The sequence below is a fragment of the Schistocerca cancellata genome, chromosome 11 (genome assembly GCF_023864275.1).
Source record: "Schistocerca cancellata isolate TAMUIC-IGC-003103 chromosome 11, iqSchCanc2.1, whole genome shotgun sequence".
NCBI classification, from domain to species: Eukaryota; Metazoa; Arthropoda; class Insecta; order Orthoptera; family Acrididae; genus Schistocerca; species Schistocerca cancellata.
In genome coordinates this window covers 20260768-20280350 of record NC_064636.1, presented here as the reverse complement: position 1 = coordinate 20280350, position 19583 = coordinate 20260768, and the positions used below count along the sequence as shown (strand labels likewise).

Here is a 19583-nt window from a genome sequence, read left to right as displayed (position 1 = left end):
TGCATCCGTGCGTCGCTGCGGTCCGGTCCCAGGTCGACGGGCACGTGCATCTTCCGCCGACCACTGGCGACAACATCGATGTACTGTGGAGACCTCACGCCCCACGTGTTGAGCAATTCGGCGGTACGTCCACCCGGCCTCCCGCATGCCCACTATACGCCCTCGCTCAAAGTCCGTCAACTGCACATACGGTTCACGTCCACGCTGTCGCGGCATGCTACCAGTGTTAAAGACTGCGATGGAGCTCCGTATGCCACGGCAAACTGGCTGACACTGACGGCGGCGGTGCACAAATGCCGCGCAGCTAGCGCCATTCGACGGCCAACACCGCGGTTCCTGGTGTGTCCGCTGTGCCGTGCATGTGATCATTGCTTGTACAGCCCTCTCGCAGTGTCCGGAGCACGTATGGTTGGTCTGTCACACCGGTGTCAATGTGTTCTTTTTTCGATTTCTAGGAGTGTATTTCCACCTATCTGCTCTCTCTCCTCTGCATTTAACAGTGGAATTCCCGTTGCACTCTTAATGTTACCACCGTTGCTTTTAATGTCACCAAAGGTTGTTGTGACTTTCCTGTATGCTGAGTCTGTCCTTCCGACAATCATATCTTTTTCGATGTCTTCACATTTTTCCTGCAGCCATTTCGTCTTAGCTTCCCTGCACTTCCTATTTATTTCATTCCTCAGCGACTTGTATTTCTGTATTGCTGATTTTCCCGGAACATGTTTGTACTTCCTCCTTTCATCAACGAACTGAAGTATTTCTTCTGTTACCCGTGGTTTCTTCGCAGCTACCTTCTTCGTACCTATGTTTTCCTTCCAAACATCTTTAACAGAACCCAAAATCACTAAATTCAGATGGATGTCGGGAAACACATTTCACACCGTATTTCCGCAAAATACGACCGCTCTTGTTGGAAGTGCTTCCTACGCCAGGCAGAAGGGCAGTAGACTTAGGTGTCGACCCGGTATTATCACTATTCATCCGATGCACAGTTGGTCGATAGCGCAACGCACGTTCAATCTGACTTTCACTATAAGCATTCTGACGGAATGTAGCTTCAAGATGGGACAGCTCAGCTGGCAAGGTCTCAGCGTCGGAAATGACACGTACCTTGTGTACCAAGGTACGAAGTGCCGAAATATCGGCGGTCGCTGTAAATCTAACCTGGCTCAATTCCTGTAAGTTGTTTTAAAATCGCATACGCCGGGAGAAACTCAAATCTCGCGGCGCTTCATGTGTTTCGCACTTTTTATTAACGAACCACGGACCTTGCCGTTGGTGGGAAGGCTTGCGCGCCTCAGCGATAGAGATAGCCGTACAGTAGGTGAGAGGCCAGACAAAACGTGTGGTTCTCGAAGAGGGGCAGCTGCCCTTTCAGTAGTTCAAATGGTTCAAATGGCTCTGAGCACTATGGGACTCACCTGCTGAGGTCATCAGTCCCCTAGAACTTAGAACTAGTTAAACCTAACTAACCTAAGGACATCACACACATCCATGCCCGAGGCAGGATTCGAACCTGCGACCGTAGCGGTCTCGCGGTTCCAGACTGCAGCGCCAGAACCGCGCGGCCATTTCAGTAGTTGCAGGGGCAACAGTCTGGATGATTGACTGATCCGGCCTCGTTACACTAACCAAAACAGCCTTGCTGTGCTGGTACTGCGAACGGCTGAAAGCATACAGCTTTACTGTATGGTTAAACGATGATGGCGCTCTCTTGGGTAAAATATTCCGGAGGTAGAATTGTCCCCCATTCGGATCTCCGGGCGGGGTCTACTCAAGAGTACGTCGTTATCAACAGAGAAATTTGTACAGAAAGCAGATGGCAGTTATAAGAGTCGAGGGGCATGAAAGGGAAGCAGTGGTTGGGAAGGGAGTGAGACAGAGTTGTAGCCTAGCCCCGATGTTATTCAATCTGTACAATGAGCAAGCAGTAAAGGAAACAAAAGAAAAATTCGGAGTAGGAATTAATATCCACGGAGAAGAAATTGAAACTTTGAGGTTCGCCGATGACATTGTAATTCTGTCAGAGACAGCAACGGATTTGGAAGAGCAGTTGAACGGAATGGACAGTGTCTTGAAAGGAGGATATAAGATGAACATTAACAAAAGGAAAACGAGGGTGATGGAATGTAGTCGAATTAAGTCGGGTGATGCTGAGGGAATTAGATTAGGAAATGGGAAACTTAAGGTAGTAAATGAGTTTTGATATTTGGGAATGATGGTAGAAGTAGAGAGGATATAAAATGTAGACTGGCAATGTCAAGGAAAGCGGTCCTGAAGAAGAGAAATTTGTTAACATCGAGTATAGATTTAAGTGTCAGGAAGCCGTTTCTGAAAGTATTTTTATGGAGTGTAGCCGTGTATGGAATCGAAACGTGGACGATAAATAGTTTGGACAAGAAGAGAATAGAAGCTTTCGAAATGTGGTGCTACAGAGGAATGCTGAAAATTAGATGGGTATATCACGTAGCTAATGAGGAGGTATTGAATAGGATTGGGGAGGAGAGGAGTTTGTGGCACAACTTGACTAGAAGAAGGGATCGGTTGGTAGGACATGTTCTGAGGCATCAAGGGATCAGCAATTTAGTACTGGAGGGCAGCGTGGAGGGTAAAAATCGTAGGGGAAGACCAAGAGATGAATACACAGAGCAGATTCAGAAGGATGTAGGGTGCAGTAGGTACTGGGAGATGAAGAAGCTTACACAGGATAGAGTAGCATGGAGAGCTGCATCAAACCAGTCTCAGGACTGAAGACCACAACAACAACACTACCTAGAATAGATGTATAACGGATCAAAACATGCAGTCCAACCAACACTCTCAAATCTTTTTGTGTATCTTCTAAGATAGGTATTACAGTCACGGCTGCCTAGCGTGTTACTACATCTGTCCGTGAATCATACCGATCTTACCCGAGGACGACTTCTACCAGTTTTCGACACTTCTGTAAGTAATTCGCGTCAGCATTTTTCAGCCATGGCTTATTAAACTGATTCTTTGCTAATATTTACTCTAGTTTTCACCAGCCTCTTATTGGAATTCGAATTATTACATTCTTCATGAAACCCGAGAGTATTTCTCCTGTCTTGTATATATGAGGGTCGTTCAGTAATTAAAGAGACAAATCTGGTCTGAAAAAAGCGTTTGTTTTTACAAAACAATACTTTTTCTACTTTTCAGCATAATCTCCTTGAACATTTACGCACTTGTTCCAACGGGCTACAAGCTTTCCGGCTGCAAACAACTTTCTATCTTGATGTTTCAACCAATTTCCAGCAAACTATTTCACGTTCCCCTTGTCCTGCAACGTTTTCCCACGTAATGCCTCCTTCAGTGCACCAGACAAATGTAAATCACCAGGTGCTAAGTCAGAACTGTAAGCGGGATGAGGCAGTACTTCCCAGCGCATTTTGTCGACGGTTGAGCAATATGAGGACGTGCGTTGTCCTGCTGGAGAATCACACCTCTCCTCTGAGATACACGACATCTGTGCCTCTCATGGTTGGCTTCACCCTGTTTAAAAGCAAATCCGAGTAGTACTGGCTGTTCATTGTGCGCTGCTCTTAGAGCTGATCACAAGAAACTGGACCTTCAGCATCGCAGAACACAGCCAACATGACTTTTCCTGCTGACGCTCGGGTTTTGATTTTTTTGTTCTTAATATGTGAGTTGGTGTGCTTCCACTCCATGCTTCATCTTTTTGATTCTGGCTCATAATAGTGAACCCAAGTTTGATCACATGTTAAAAATTTGTCGAGGAAGTGCTCACCTTCTCTTTCATAACGTTCCTTTAGCTCTGTGCACACTCTCAACCTTTTTCCCCTTGTGTTGCCGTGTCAACTCGTTTTGCACCCATCTTGCACATGTTTTGCGGTATTTCAGCTGGTTACAGATAATGTTATAAACTGTAGCAGTACTAACTTGAACCTTATCAACTATCATTTCCACAGTCGCATGGCGGTCGGCAGGAATAACGGTCATCAATTCGACGTTCAAGTGAGGGAGTTGAAACTGCAACTGGTCGGCCAGAACGGTGTTCGTCAGTCACTGAGCCGCGACGATTTTTTGCTCTACCCACTTGTAAAAACTTACACGATTCATACAACCTTCACCATAAACGTTTAGACATTCTGCAGTATACAGGGTGATTCAAAAAGAATACCACAACTTTAAAAATGTGTATTTAATGAAAGAAACATAATATAACCTTCTGTTATACATTATTACAAAGAGTATTTAAAAAGGTTTTTTTCACTCAAAAACAAGTTCAGAGATGTTCAATATGGCCCCCTCCAGACACTCGAGCAATATCAAGCCGATACTCCAACTCGTTCCACACTCTCTGTAGCATATCAGGCGTAACAGTTTGGATAGCTGCTGTTATTTCTCGTTTCAAATCATCAATGGTGGCTGGGAGAGGTGGCCGAAACACCATATCCTTAACATACCCCCATAAGAAAAAATCGCAGGGGGTAAGATCAGGGCTTCTTGGAGGCCAGTGATGAAGTGCTCTGTCACGGGCTGCCTCGGGTAGTTGACGTTCAGGTAGTTAAGGACCTTTTTCGTAGGACTCTCCATACAGTTGATTGTGGAATTTGCAGCTCTCTGCTAGCTCTGCGAGTCGATTTTCCTGGGCTGCGAACAAATGCTTGCTGGATGCGTGCTACATTTTCATCACTCGTTCTCGGCCGTCCAGAACTTTTCCCTTTGCACAAACACCCATTCTCTGTAAACTGTTTATACCGACGTTTAAAATACACCACCTATCAGGAGGTTTAACACCGTACTTAATTCGAAATGCACGCTGAACAACTGTCGTCGATTCACTTCTGCCGTACTCAATAACACAAAAAGCTTTCTGTTGAGCGGTCGCCATCTTAGCATCAACTGACGCTGACGCCTAGTCAACAGCGCCTCAAGCGAACAAATGTACAACTGAATGAAACTTTATAGCTCCCTTAATTCGCCGACAGATAGTGCTTAGCTCTGCCTTTTGTCGTTGCAGAGTTTTAAATTCCTAAAGTTGTGGTATTCTTTTTGAATCACCCTGTACATCTATTTACTGGTTTCTCGCCTTCAGCAAGTAAAAGAGGAATAACTAATGTGGACGTTTCAAGCGGACTCACCATCTTGAAATGTATTTTTGAGGTTATAAAGAAAACAATGGTGATACATCAGCTGATCAGTGCTCGTCCCAGTGATGCCAACTTAAAGCCATAAGACTGCCAAAGTTTCCCTGCTAACATCTTTTCCCCAGACCAATTTCTCTGTTTAATTATTTAATGACGCTCGTAGTTTTGTTAAGGTTGGTTCTACTAAACATCGCCAGAGACCTCGATTCGACTTGAGCGTTTGAATGCTTGGCAGTGTGTCCCGAAAGTCTCGCTGTACCTTTACGTTACCTTACGCATGTTCATAGTCGAGTAGACGTTTGGGCCGATCGGGGAGGAAGTGTGTTTCTGGGAGAGACGTTTCCAACGCTGAGCTCGTTTCATCGTCAGGACCGCCGCTCACCCCCGGCGCGGAGGACGTGACGAGCAGCACGGGCCTGGGCCAGCAGCAGAGCGTGGAGCCGCACCACCACACGCTGGTCGCCATGGCGCTCGAGCACCACCACGCCACCTACCTCCAGCCTGGGTGAGTACCGACACACACACACACACACACGCACACATACACACACACACACACACACACACACACATACGAGGGCAGTTCAATAAGTAATGCAACACATTTTTTTTCTGAAACAGGGATTGTTTTATTCAGCATTGAAATACACCAGGTTATTCCCCAATCTTTTAGCTACACTACACTATTTTTCAACGTAATCTCCATTCAATGCTACGGCCTTACGCCACCTTGAAATGAGGGCCTGTATGCCTGCACGGTACCATTCCACTGGTCGATGTCGGAGCCAACGTCGTACTGCATCGATAACTTCTTCATCATCCGCGTAGTGCCTCCCACGGATTGCGTCCTTCATTGGGCCAAACATATGGAAATCCGACGGTGCGAGATCGGGGCTGTAGGGTGCATGAGGAAGAACAGTCCACTGAAGTTTTGTGAGCTCCTCTCGGGTGCGAAGACTTGTGTGAGGTCTTGCGTTGTCACGAAGAAGGAGAGGTTCGTTCAGATTTTTGTGCCTACGAACACGCTGAAGTCGTTTCTTCAATTTCTGAAGAGTAGCACAATACACTTCAGAGTTGATCGTTTGACCGTGGGGAAGGACATCGAACAGAATAACCCCTTCAGCGTCCCAGAAGACTGTAACCGTGACTTTACCGGCTGAGGGTATGGCTTTATAAACTTTTTCTCGGTAGGGGAGTGGGTCTGGCGCCACTCCATTGATTGCCGTTTTGTTTCAGGTTCGAAGTGATGAACTCATGTTTCATCGCCTGTAACAATCTTTGACAAGAAATTGTCACCCTCAGCCACATGACGAGCAAGCAATTCCGCACAGATGGTTCTCCTTTGCTCTCTATGGTGTCCGGTTAGACAACGAGGGACCCAGCGGGAACAAACCTTTGAATATCCCAACTGGTGAACAATTGTGACAGCACTACCAACAGAGATGTCAAGTTGAGCACTGAGTTGTTTGATGGTGATCCGTCGATCACATCGAACGAGTGTGTTCGCACGCTCCGCCATCGCAGGAGTCACAGCTGTGCACGGCCGGCCCGCACGCGGGAGATCAGACAGTCTCGCTTGACCTTGCGGCGATGATGACACACGCTTTGCCCAACGACTCACCGTGCTTTTGTCCACTGCCAGATCACCGTAGACATTCTGCAAGCGCCTATGAATATCTGAGATGCCCTGGTTTCCCGCCAAAAGAAACTCGATCACCGCCCGTTGTTTGCAATGCACATCCGTTACAGACGCCATTCTAACAGCTCTGTACAGCGCTGCCACCTGTCGGAAGTCAATGAAACTATACGAGACGAAGCGGCAATGTTTGAAAATATTCCACAAGAAATTTCCGGTTTTTTCAACCAAAATTGGCCGATAAAAAAAATGTGTTGCATTACTTATTGAACTGCCTTCGTATATATGGGATCCCATTTATCCTGACCACTCTAAATAACTGTTTGTTCAGATGCAAATTATAAAATGTTTCAAGCGAATGGTCCTTAGCCGTCAGGGTGACATCAGTCAGCATGATTGCCTTGGATGTAGCTTTGTTTTTTTACAAATATATGAACAGCAATATGACTTTTTTTAAATGGCATCCTTTATTTTTTATTCGGTAATTCATTTCCTCTCCTAAAGACCTATTCAAAATTGTATCGCAGTGTACCATTCACTGAAACACAACTTATTAGTTACATAACACAACATTGACTGTAATGGCAGAACAGTACATCAAAGACATCCTGAGTCCTCAGATGTTACTCGACATAGGACAGTGTCATGGTACCATTTTGGAACAGGCCAATGCTTGTGCACACATCTACATCTACATCTACATTTATACTCCGCAAGCCACCCAACGGTGTGTGGCGGAGTGCACTTTACGTGCCACTGTCATTACCTCCCTTTCCTGTTCCAGTCGCGTGTGGTTCGCGGGAAGAACGACTGTCTGAAAGCCTCCGTGCGCGCTCGAATCTCTCTAATTTTACATTCGTGATCTCCTCGGGAGGTATAAGTAGGGGGAAGCAATATATTCGATACCTCATCCAGAAACGCACCCTCTCGAAACCTGGCGAGCAAGCTACACCGCGATGCAGAGCGCCTCTCTTGCAGAGTCTGCCACTCGAGTTTGCTAAACATCTCCGTAACGCTGTCACGCTCACCAAATAACCCTGTGACGAAACGCGCCGCTCTTCTTTGGATCTTCTCTATCTCCTCCGTCAACCCTACCTGGTACGGATCCCACACTGATGAGCAATACTCAAGTATAGGTCGAACGAGTGTTTTGTAAGCCACCTCCTTTGTTGATGGACTACATTTTCTAAGGACTCTCCCAATGAATCTCAACCTGGCACCCGCCTTACCAAGAATTAATTTTATATGATCATTCCACTTCAAATCGTTCCGCACGCATACTCCCAGATGTTTTACAGAAGTAACTGCTACCAGTGTTTGTTGTGCTATCATATAATCATACAATAAAGGATACTTCTTTCTATGTATTCGCAATACATTACATTTGTCTATGTTAAGGGTCAGTTGCCACTCCCTGCACCAAGTGCTATCCGCTGCAGATCTTCCTGCATTTCGCTACAATTTTCTAATGCTCCGACTTCTCTGCACACTACAGCATCATCCGCGAAAAGCCGCACGGAACTTCCGACACTATCTACTAGGTCATTTATATATATTGTGAAAAGCAATGGGCCCATAACACTCCCCTGTGGCACGCCAGAGGTTACTTTAACGTCTGTAGACGTCTCTCCATTGATAACAACATGCTGTGTCCTGTTGGCTAAAAACTCTTCAATCCAGCCACACAGCTGGTCTGATATTCCGTAGGCTCTTACTTTGTTTATCAGGCGACAGTGCGGAACTGTATCGAACACCTTCCGGAAGTCGAGGAAAAAGGCATCTACCTGGGAGCCGGTATCTAATATTTTCTGGGTCTCATGAACAAATAAAGCGAGTTGGGTCTCACACGATCGCTGTTTCCGGAATCCATGTTGATTCCTACATAGTAGATTCTGGGTTTCCAAAAACGACATGATACTCGAGCAAAAAACATGTTCTAAAATTCTACAACAGATCGACGTCAGAGATATAGGTCTATAGTTTTGCGCATCTGCTCGACGACCCTTCTTGAAGATTGGGACTACCTGTGCTCTTATCCAATCATTTGGAACCTTCCGTTCCTCTAGAGACTTGCGGTACACGGCTGTACGGATTTGTTCGTACGAACTGATTGAGGTAATTGTGATGGCAGAATGTACAGTACATCATAGATATCCTGAGTCCTCACGTATTACTCCTCATGCGACAGTGTTGTGGTACCATTTTCCAACAGGGCAATGCTCGTGCACACACGGGATGTGTTCCTGTGAACTGATTGAGGTAACTGAGATGGCAGAACGTTACATCACAGACGCCATCAGTCCTCACGTCTTATTCCTCATACGACAGTGTCGTGGTACTATTTTCCAACAAGATAACGCTCGTGCACACGCGGCACGTGTTCCTGTTAATATTGAGTTACTCTCATGGCCAGCATGATCCCCAGACGTGTCCCAAATACACTCCTGGAAATGGAAAAAAGAACACATTGACACCGGTGTGTCAGACCCACCATACTTGCTCCGGACACTGCGAGAGGGCTGTACAAGCAATGATCACACGCACGGCACAGCGGACACACCAGGAACCGCGGTGTTGGCCTTCGAATGGCGCTAGCTGCGCAGCATTTGTGCACCGCCGCCGTCAGTGTCAGCCAGTTTGCCGTGGCATACGGAGCTCCATCGCAGTCTTTAACACTGGTAGCATGCCGCGACAGCGTGGACGTGAACCGTATGTGAAGTTGACGGACTTTGAGCGAGGGCGTATAGTGGGCATGCGGGAGGCCGGGTGGACGTACCGCCGAATTGCTCAACACGTGGGGCGTGAGGTCTCCACAGTACATCGATGTTGTCGCCAGTGGTCGGCGGAAGGTGCACGTGCCCGTCGACCTGGGACCGGACCGCAGCGACGCACGGATGCACGCCAAGACCGTAGGATCCTACGCAGTGCCGTTGGGGACCGCACCGCCACTTTCCAGCAAATTAGGGACACTGTTGCTCCTGGGGTATCGGCGAGGACCATTCGCAACCGTCTCCATGAAGCTGGGCTACGGTCCCGCACACCGTTAGGCCGTCTTCCGCTCACGCCCCAACATCGTGCAGCCCGCCTCCAGTGGTGTCGCGACAGGCGTGAATGGAGGGACGAATGGAGACGTGTCGTCTTCAGCGATGAGAGTCGCTTCTGCCTCGGTGCCAATGATGGTCGTATGCGTGTTTGGCGCCGTGCAGGTGAGCGCCACAATCAGGACTGCATACGACTGAGGCACACAGGGCCAACACCCGGCATGACGGTGTGGGGAGCGATCTCCTACACTGGCCGTACACCACTGGTGATCGTCGAGGGGACACTGAATAGTGCACGGTACATCCAAACCGTCATCGAACCCATCGTTCTACCATTCCTAGACCGGCAAGGGAACTTGCTGTTCCAACAGGACAATGCACGTCCGCATGTATCCCGTGCCACCCAACGTGCTCTAGAAGGTGTACGTCAACTACCCTGGCCAACAAGATCTCCGGATCTGTCCCCCATTGAGCATGTTTGGGACTGGATGAAGCGTCGTCTCACGCGGTCTGCACGTCCAGCACGAACGCTGGTCCAACTGAGGCGCCAGGTGGAAATGGCATGGCAAGCCGTTCCACAGGACTACATCCAGCATCTCTACGATCGTCTCCATGGGAGAATAGCAGCCTGCATTGCTGCGAAAGGTGGATATACACTGTACTAGTGCCGACATTGTGCATGCTCTGTTGCCTGTGTCTATGTGCCTGTGGTTCTGTCAGTGTGATCATGTGATGTATCTGACCCCAGGAATGTGTCAATAAAGTTTCCCCTTCCTGGGACGATGAATTCACGGTGTTCTTATTTCAATTTCCAGGAGTGTAGAATATGTGTGGGAACATCTTGGATGACACTGTGTACCATTGCCAGTGCCAGGATACCAGGGACCCGTAACAACATTCGTGGGGCGGCCTGGAAGAGATATGGCACCCTTCCCAAGAGAATTAGTGTTGCATCCAGGCAACGGTCGATGGTGTGTCATACTGCTAACTGCGTCCATTGTAAATTTGCCAAACCGATGAAGTAACATTGCACAGATATTCTGCCCGAGAAGTTTCCTTTCGTTTTCTCGTCCTCTTATGGACACTTCACTTTCCTAGGGTGGTTCAAAGAAAGCTTTAGAAACTTTGGGCGCAGGTTCCTTACACAAAACAAGGACAAAAATTCGTCTAAACATGTATCCATAATTCTTCATTTCCGATTTACAAAGATTACTGGGAACGGATTTGCATGGACACCGTAAGAACGTAAATGCAGACATTCAAAGACAAGTAGGACTGTTGAGGGTGCACATGGGCACCAGTTTAAGAGTAATGTGTGGGCTGTGACAGTCTGATCAAATGGCTCTGAGCACTATGGGACTTAACATCTGAGGTCATCAGTCCCCTACACCTAGAACTACAGGGTTATTACAAATGATTGAAGCGATTTCACAGCTCTACAATAACTTTATTATTTGAGATATTTTCACAATGCTTTGCACACACGTACAAAAACTCAAAAAGTTTTTTTAGGCATTCACAAATGTTCAATATGTGCCGCTTTAGTGATTCGGCAGACATCAAACCGATAATCAAGTTCCTCCCACACTCGGCGCAGCATGTCCCCAGCAATGAGTTCGAAAGCACCGTTGATGCGAGCTCGCAGTTCTGGCACGTTTCTTGGTAGAGGAGGTTTAAACACTGAATCTTTCACATAACCCCGCAGAAAGAAATCGCATGGGGTTAAGTCGGGAGAGCGTGGAGGCCGTGACACGAATTGCTGATCGTGATCTCCACCACGACCGATCCATCGCTTTTCCAATCTCCTGTTTAAGAAGTGCCGAACATCGTGATGGAAGTGCGGTGGAGCACCATCCTGTTGAAAGATGAAGTCGGCGCTGTCGGTCTCCAGTTGTGGCATGAGCCAATTTTCCAGCATGTCCAGATACACGTGTTCAACCGTTTCTTCGCTCACTGCAGGCCGACCCGTTGATTTCCCCTTACAGAGGCATCCAGAAGCTTTAAACTGCGCATACCATCGCCGAATGGAGTTAGCAGTTGGTGCATCTTTGTTGAACTTCGTCCTGAAGTGTCGTTCCACTGTTATGACTGACTGATGTGATTGCATTTCAAGCACGACATACGCTTTCTCGGCTCCTGTCGCCATTTTGTGTCACTGCGCTCTCGAGCGCTCTGGCGGCAGAAACCTGAAGTGCGGCTTCAGCCGAACAAAACTTTATGAGTTTTTCTACGCATCTGTAGTGTGTCGTGACCATATGTCAATGAATGGAGCTACAGTGAATTTATGAAATCGCTTCAATCATTTGTAATAGCCCTGTACTTAAACGAACTAACCTAAGGACGTCACACACATCCGTGCCCGAGGCAGGATTCGAACCTGCGACCGCAGCAGCAGCGCGATTCCAGACTGAAGCGCCTAGAACCACTCGGCCACAGCGGCCAGCTCCACTGTTTCCGTTGTGATACTGAAGTGGAAACGTGAAGGGACACGTACAGCACAAAAGCGTACAGGCCGGCCTCGTCTGTTGACCGGCAGAGCGCCATCTGGTTTCCCCCTTCAAGCTAGACGAGTTTCGTTCTTTCTATCTTTTTCGTTTTATGCTTATTTGGTGGGATGTTTGGCCTGGTCACGATCAATGGACCACCCTGTATATATCTTGTAATCTGACTTGTTCCTACATCGTATCGATAAAATAATCATGAAAATGGTCTACGGAACATGACATAACTAAACTAAACTAGTTTCTCAACATTAGGAAATTCAATGAGTTACTGCGTGTAACATGACAATATTAAAAGGCTGGTCAAAGCACGAATCTCCGCTTGTAAAGCCAGCGGTCGAGAGCATTAAAATATTCATAATTACTATTAAAAACAGTCTTGATCACGATTTATTTAACAAGGTGACCGGTTTCGACCACTACTGTGGTCATCTTCAGACCTACAAGATGTGTACAAAGCACTAATTAGAGGGCTACATGCATTAATGAAAATACATAAAGTTATAAGGCTGTAAAGCTATAAAACGTTGAATTACCATTGAGTAGAACCTCTTTCTGTTGGAGAATCACTACTGGAGAAACCAGTGCACGTCTTACTATATATAATGGAGGCTCCACCCACTTCTGACTGCATGATGGCATTATTAACCAATGAGTTATAAGTCGAATTACAATTTAAAATTTCTTAGTTAAAAGAACATTGTCAAGAATTAGAAGTAAATACACACTAAACTTAGCTTATTAAACAGCTATTGTCAATTAAAAACGTTAAAAATATTTAAATATGTAGGAAAATGAACTTCGGTTTGGCAGTACATGGGTTGCCCTCTCAAGGCCTGTCCGTGAACCATTTGGAACCACTGGTTGCTTTGGTGAAGTTAGACGCCGTTGCAAAGATGAAGAAGCAGGCTTTTTTCACTGAAGTTGCTGCAAAGTCGATAGTCGAACTAGTGGTTGCCATGGTGAGGACAAACGCCAGTGCAAAGATGCGGCAGCAGGTTTCTTTCCAACGAAGTTGTTGCGAAGTGGAATGGAAAAGACTGTGGCGTCAGACGATGTATTATTGAGCAGCAACTTGTCTTTATTGAAACGAAAAGAGTAAGCTACAATAATCTGTAGCTGATATGTATACTACATGCTGCACAAATACAATACGAAGTAGTTGTCCGTATATATGAAATATTATCTATGAAGTTGATATGTAGATTACAAGTGCCAATTTTTTTAAGGCATTGCTATTCCTCAAGTTATATACCAGTCATATAAGCAAAAAATGAAAGAATTTGAATTATAAAATTATGAGCCATTGTCAAAAATAAAATAAAACGATGTGAATAGGCGTGTTACCGTAATGCATTCAAAAGTAATTAAAATATTCGTAACATTTGATACAGATCACCGTTTCTCTCTCACCCGACAACGTCAGTTTTCCACAGCAACTGCTCGCGTTAAAAAGTGTGTGTGCGTGTGTGGCAGGAATGTGGTCTAGCTTACCTGCGTTATGTGTGCGTCTGTTTCTACTGTTCGCAGGTCGCCATCTTTCTTCCCCTTCCTGTCCTCACCGCCACAGCACCAGAGGAACTTCCACCTCAGGTAAGCCAGCACTCCGAATCACTCACAAGTAAAGACCGACAACAACAACAACAACAACACAAACAACACCACTAAGCAAACTTTTATAAGGTGGTCCCTCCTAACTGTCGCCAAACACCTTCTCCCTGGCTGTTTCGGTAGGTATTTGCAATGGAGGGGGAATACATCTCTGATAGGACGGAAGAAGAAAGAGGAGTGGATTTAGAAGAGATAGTGCACTCATGCTCATAAATTAAGGATAATTGTAGAATGTGGTGCCACTACACAAAACTGGCGGTAATAGCATAGCCACATATTTATTTATTTATTTCTTGACAAATTATAGGCGTGTTACCGAATGTTTAAAACAGGTCGTACATTTTACAATTTTTGTTTTTCATCTTTTATACAGTTTTCTTCTCTTTTGTTTTATCTACAGAGTTTACAAAGAATGATACTTTTCAAAATAACAATAACTAAAGGTTGATTTTTTTTAGGTACATAGACATAGGGAACACACACGACAGAGATCTGTAAGTCTACAGCATTGGTGATAAGTTGTGGAAACCGTCCCGAAACACATGTGCTACAAAACGCCACTGCTTCCCGTGCATGTACCCCGACTCTACACGGTGAGTCACCTAACGTTACCGCTGTATATGTTTCGTAAACCACATCAAATACTGACGAATCGATTCCACAGACCGAACGTGAGGAGAGGGGCTAGTGTAATTGGTTAATGCAAACCATACAAAAATGCACGGAAGTATGTTTTTTAACACAAACCTACGTTTTTTTAAATGGAACCCCGTTAGTTTTGTTAGCACATCTGAACATATGAACAAATACGTAATCAGTGCCGTTTGTTGCATTGTAAAATGTTAATTACATCCGGAGATATTGTAACCTAAAGTTGACGCTTGAGTACCACTCCTCCGCTCTTCGATCATGTGTATCGGAGAGCACCGAATTATCTAGGGATCCAAAGGGAACGGTGATGGACCTTAGGTACAGAAGAGACTGGAACAGCACATTACGTCCACATGCTAACACCTTTTTATTGGTCTTTTTCACTGACGTACATGTACATTACCATGAGGGGTGAGGTACACGTACACACGTGGTTTCCGTTTTTAATTACGGAGTGGAATAGTGTGTGTCCCGACATGTCAGGCCAATAGATGTTCAATGTGGTCGCCATCATTTGCTGCACACAATTGCAATCTCTGGCGTAATGAATGTCGTACACGCCGCAGTACATCTGGTGTAATGTCGCCGCAGGCTGCCACAATACGTTGTTTCATATCCTCTGGGGTTGTAGGCACATCACGGTACACATTCTCCTTTAACGTACCCCACAGAAAGAAGTCCAGAGGTGTAAGATCAGGAGAACGGGCTGGCCAATTTATGCGTCCTCCACGTCCTATGAAACGCCCGTCGAACATCCTGTCAAGGGTCAGCCTAGTGTTGATTGCGGAATGTGCAGGTGCACCATCATGCTGATACCACATACGTCGACGCGTTTCCAGTGGGACATTTTCGAGCAACGTTGGCAGATCATTCTGTAGAAACGCGATATATGTTGCAGCTGTTTGGGCCCCTGCAATGAAGTGAGGACCAATGAGGTGGTCGCCAATGATTCCGCACCATACATTTACAGTCCACGGTCGCTGTCGCTCTACCTGTCTGAGCCAGCGAGGATTGTCCACGGACCAGTAATGCATGTTGCGTAGACTCACTGCCCCGTGGTTTATGAAACCCGCTCCATCGGTAAACAGGTAGAACTGCAACGCATTCTCTGTTAATGCCCATTGACAGAATTGCACTCGATGATTAAAGTCATCACCATGTAATTGCTGATGTAGCGACACATGGAACGGGTGAAAGCGGTGACGATGCAGTGTGCGCATGACACTACTTTGACTCAGTCCACCGGCTCTCGCAATGTCCCGTGTACTCGTGTGTGGGTTCGTGGCAACAGCAGCTAACACACCAACTGCACCCGCTTCTCCTGTGACGGGCCTGTTACGGACCCGTTTGCGTGCTACGGCCATACCTGTTGCATACAGTTGGCGGTTCATGTTTTGCAATGTGCGGCACGTTGGATGCTCTCTGTCCGGGTACCGTTCTGCATACACCCTGCAGGCGTCAGCTGCATTTCGTCGACACTCGCCATAGATGAGTATCATCTCCGCCTTTTCATAGTTCGAATACACCACGGTCACAGTTCCTACAACACTACACTGTCACAGACGTCTGGTAACACGGTGTACTACAGTTGGTCTGCGTGCGGAGACGAATGCAGAATAACAATAGCAGCAAGCGCTGCATGCGGACACTGCGACAGCTAGACCAAACCACAACAGTGCACTACAGCCACACTCGTAAACACGGTCGTCAACGTAAACGTGTCCCTGCAGATGCTGCTCGCCGACCGTGGCCCGTGATTGTTACAACACGCAACTGAACGTCGGAGGTTTCAAGCGTCAACTTTAGGTTACAATATCTCCGGATGTAGTTAACATTTTACAATGCAACAAACGGCACTGATTACGTATTTGTTTATATGTTCAGATGAGCTAACAAAACTAACGTGGTTCCCCTTAAAAAACGTAGGTTTGTGTTAAAAAACATACTTCCGTGCATATTTGCATGGTTTGTATTAAACAATTACACTAGCCCCTCTCCTCACGTTCGTTCTGTGGAATCGGTTCGTCAGTATTTGATGTGGTTTTCGAAATATATCCAGCGGTAACGTTAGGTGACTCACCCTGTATATTGGATATGATCTCCATGCACACGTACGCACGCCGCACAACGGGTTCCCATACTCTGGATCAGGTGGTCGAGCAGCTGCTGGGGTACAGCCTCCCATTCCTGCACCAGTGCCTGTCGGAGCTCCTGAAGTGTCGTAGGGGTTTGAAAATGTGCAGCGATACGTCGACCGAGAGCATCCCAGACGTGCTCGATGGGGTTTAGGTCTGGAGAACAGGCAGGCCACTCCATTCGCTTGGTATCTTCTGCTTCGAGGTACTCCTCCACGATGGCAGCTCGGAGGGGCCGTGTGTTATCATCCGTCTGGAGGAAGGTGGGACCGACTGCACCCCTCAAAATGCAGACATACTGGTGCAAAATGACGTCCCGACACACATGACCTGTTACAGTTCCTCTGTCAAAGACATGCAGGGGTGTACGTGCACCAATCATAATCCCACCCCACACCATCGAACCACGGCCTCCATACAGGTCCCTTTCAAGGACATTAAGAGGTTGGTACCTGGTACGTGGTTCACGCCAGATGAAAACCCGGCGAGAATCACTGTTCAGACTATACGTGGACTCGTCCGTGAACGTAACCTGGGACCACTGCCAGGTCTCCGTAGACGTTCTGCAAGTGCCTATGAATACCTGCATTTCTCTGGAACTCATTGACAGCCCTCTGCTTGAAATACACCTCCCTTACGGGCGCCATTTTGAACGCCACATACAGCGGCGTCCCTAATTCGAACTTCATGTGAAACTAGTGGGTGAATGGAATGGAAGGAATGGTTCTGAGCACTATGGGACTTAACAGCTATGGTCATCAGTCCCCTAGTACTCAGAACTACTTAAACCTAACTAGCCTAAGGACAGCACACAACACCCAGCCATCACGAGGCAGAGAAAATCCCTGACCCCGCCGGGAATCGAACCCGGGAACCCGGGCGTGGGAAGCGAGAACGCTACCGCACGACCACGAGATGCGGGCACTAGTGGGTGAAGCAAGAATATTGCATAATGCCCCGCACCAAATTCCGCATTTTTTTTCAACCGAAATTGGCCGAGAAAAAAAAAGTGTTGTATCACTTATTGAACGCCGCTCGTAATTGATGTGGTCGAACTAAACATACTTTTGTGGTCTGTAAAAGCGCGTTGTTACAGGCAATATTTTTCGGCAATGTGTGGCCGCAATAGTGTTGCTGCCAACATTGCTTCAAAGTCACCGCAACATACGAGGTGCATTCAACTTCTAAGGCCTCCGATTTTTTTTCTAATGAACTATTCACCCGAAATCGATTAAACTGGCGTTACTTCTCGACGTAATCGCCCTGCAGACGTACACATTTTTCACAACGCTGACGCCACGATTCCATGGCAGCGGCGAAAGGCTTCTTTAGGAGTCTGTTTTGACCACTGGGAAATCGCTGAGGCAATAGCAGCACGGCTGGTGAATGTGCGGCAACGGAGAGTGTCTTTCATTGTTGGAAAAAGCCAAAAGTCACTAGGAGCCAGGTCAGGTGAGTAGGGAGCACGAGGAATCACTTCAGAGTTGTTATCACGAAGAAACTGTTGCGTAACGTTAGCTCGTTGTGCGGGTGCGTTGTCTCTGTGAAACAGCACACGCGCAGCCCTTTCCGGACGTTTTTTGTTGCAGTGCAGGAAGGAATTTGTTCATCAAAACTTTTTCGTAGGATGCACCTGTTACCGTAGTGCCCTTTGGAACGCAATGGGTAAGGATTACGCCATCGCTGTCCCAGAACATGGACACCATCATTTTTTCAGCACTGGCGGTTACCCGAAATTTTTTTGGTGGCGGTGAATCTGTGTGCTTCCATTGAGCTGACTGGCGCTTTGTTTCTGGATTGAAAAATGGCATCCACGTCTCATCCATTGTCACAACTGACGAAAAGAAAGTCCCATTCGTGCTGTCGTTGCGCGTCAACATTGCTCGGCAACGTGCCACACGGGCAGCCGTGTGGTCGTCCGTCAGCATTCATGGCACCCACCTGGATGACACTTTTCGCATTTTCAGGTCGTCATGCAGGGTTGTGTGCACGAAACCCACAGAAATGCCAACTCTGTAGGCGACCTGTTCAACAGTCATTCGGCGATCCCCCAAAACAATCCTCTCCACTTTCTCGATCGTGTCGTCAGACCGGCTGGTGCGAGCCCGAGATTGTTTCGGTTTGTTGTCACACGATGTTCTGCCTTCATTAAACTGTCGCACCCACAAACGCACTTTTGACACATCCGTAACTCCATCACCACGTCTCCTTCAACTGTCGATGAATTTCAATTGGTTTCACACCACGCAAATTCAGGAAACGAATGATTGCACGCTGTTCAAGTAAGGAAAACGTCGCCATTTTAAGTATTTAAAACAGTTCTCATTCTCGCCGCTGGCGGTGAAATTCCACCCGCCGTACGGTGCTGCCATCTCTGGTACGTATTGACAATGAACGCGGCCTCATTTTAAAACAATGCTCATGTTTCTATCTCTTTGCAGTTCGGAGAAAAAAAATCGGAGGCCTTAGAACTTGAATGCACCTCGTATTACCCTAATATGCCAAAGGCCTTGCTGCAGTAGTAAGACTGGTTTCCGTCAGTCACTGAAGTGCTGGAGGCAGGGCTAGTGCTTGGATGGGTGACCGTCCAGGCTGCCGAGCGCTGTTGGCAAGTGGCGTGCACTCAGCTATTGTGGGGCCACTTGATTGGGAAGTTGCGGATGTTGAAATGTTCAAATGTGTGTGAAATCTTATGGCACTTAACTGCTGAGGTCATCAGTCCCTAAGCTTACACACTACTTAGCCTAAATTATCCTAAGGACAAACACACATACACACACCCATGCCCGAGGGAGGACTCGAACCTCCGCCGGGACCAGCCAGACAGTCTATGACTGCAGCGCCCTAGACCGCTCGGATAATCCAGCGCGGCGGCT

General features: G+C 47.0%; 1 protein-coding gene across 1 annotated transcript in view; it reads left to right on the top strand.

The window, feature by feature from the left end:
- Window positions 1-5596: 5596 nt before the first annotated feature.
- The window catches only part of LOC126108841 (forkhead box protein L2-like), an 87543-nt gene continuing 73556 nt past the window's right edge, over window positions 5597-19583 (top strand). Inside the window, exons 1-2 of the mRNA XM_049914204.1 lie at window positions 5597-5637; window positions 13841-13903. Of these exons, the coding sequence (XP_049770161.1) occupies window positions 5597-5637; window positions 13841-13903 (104 nt within the window). The remainder of the gene's footprint in view (window positions 5638-13840; window positions 13904-19583) is intronic.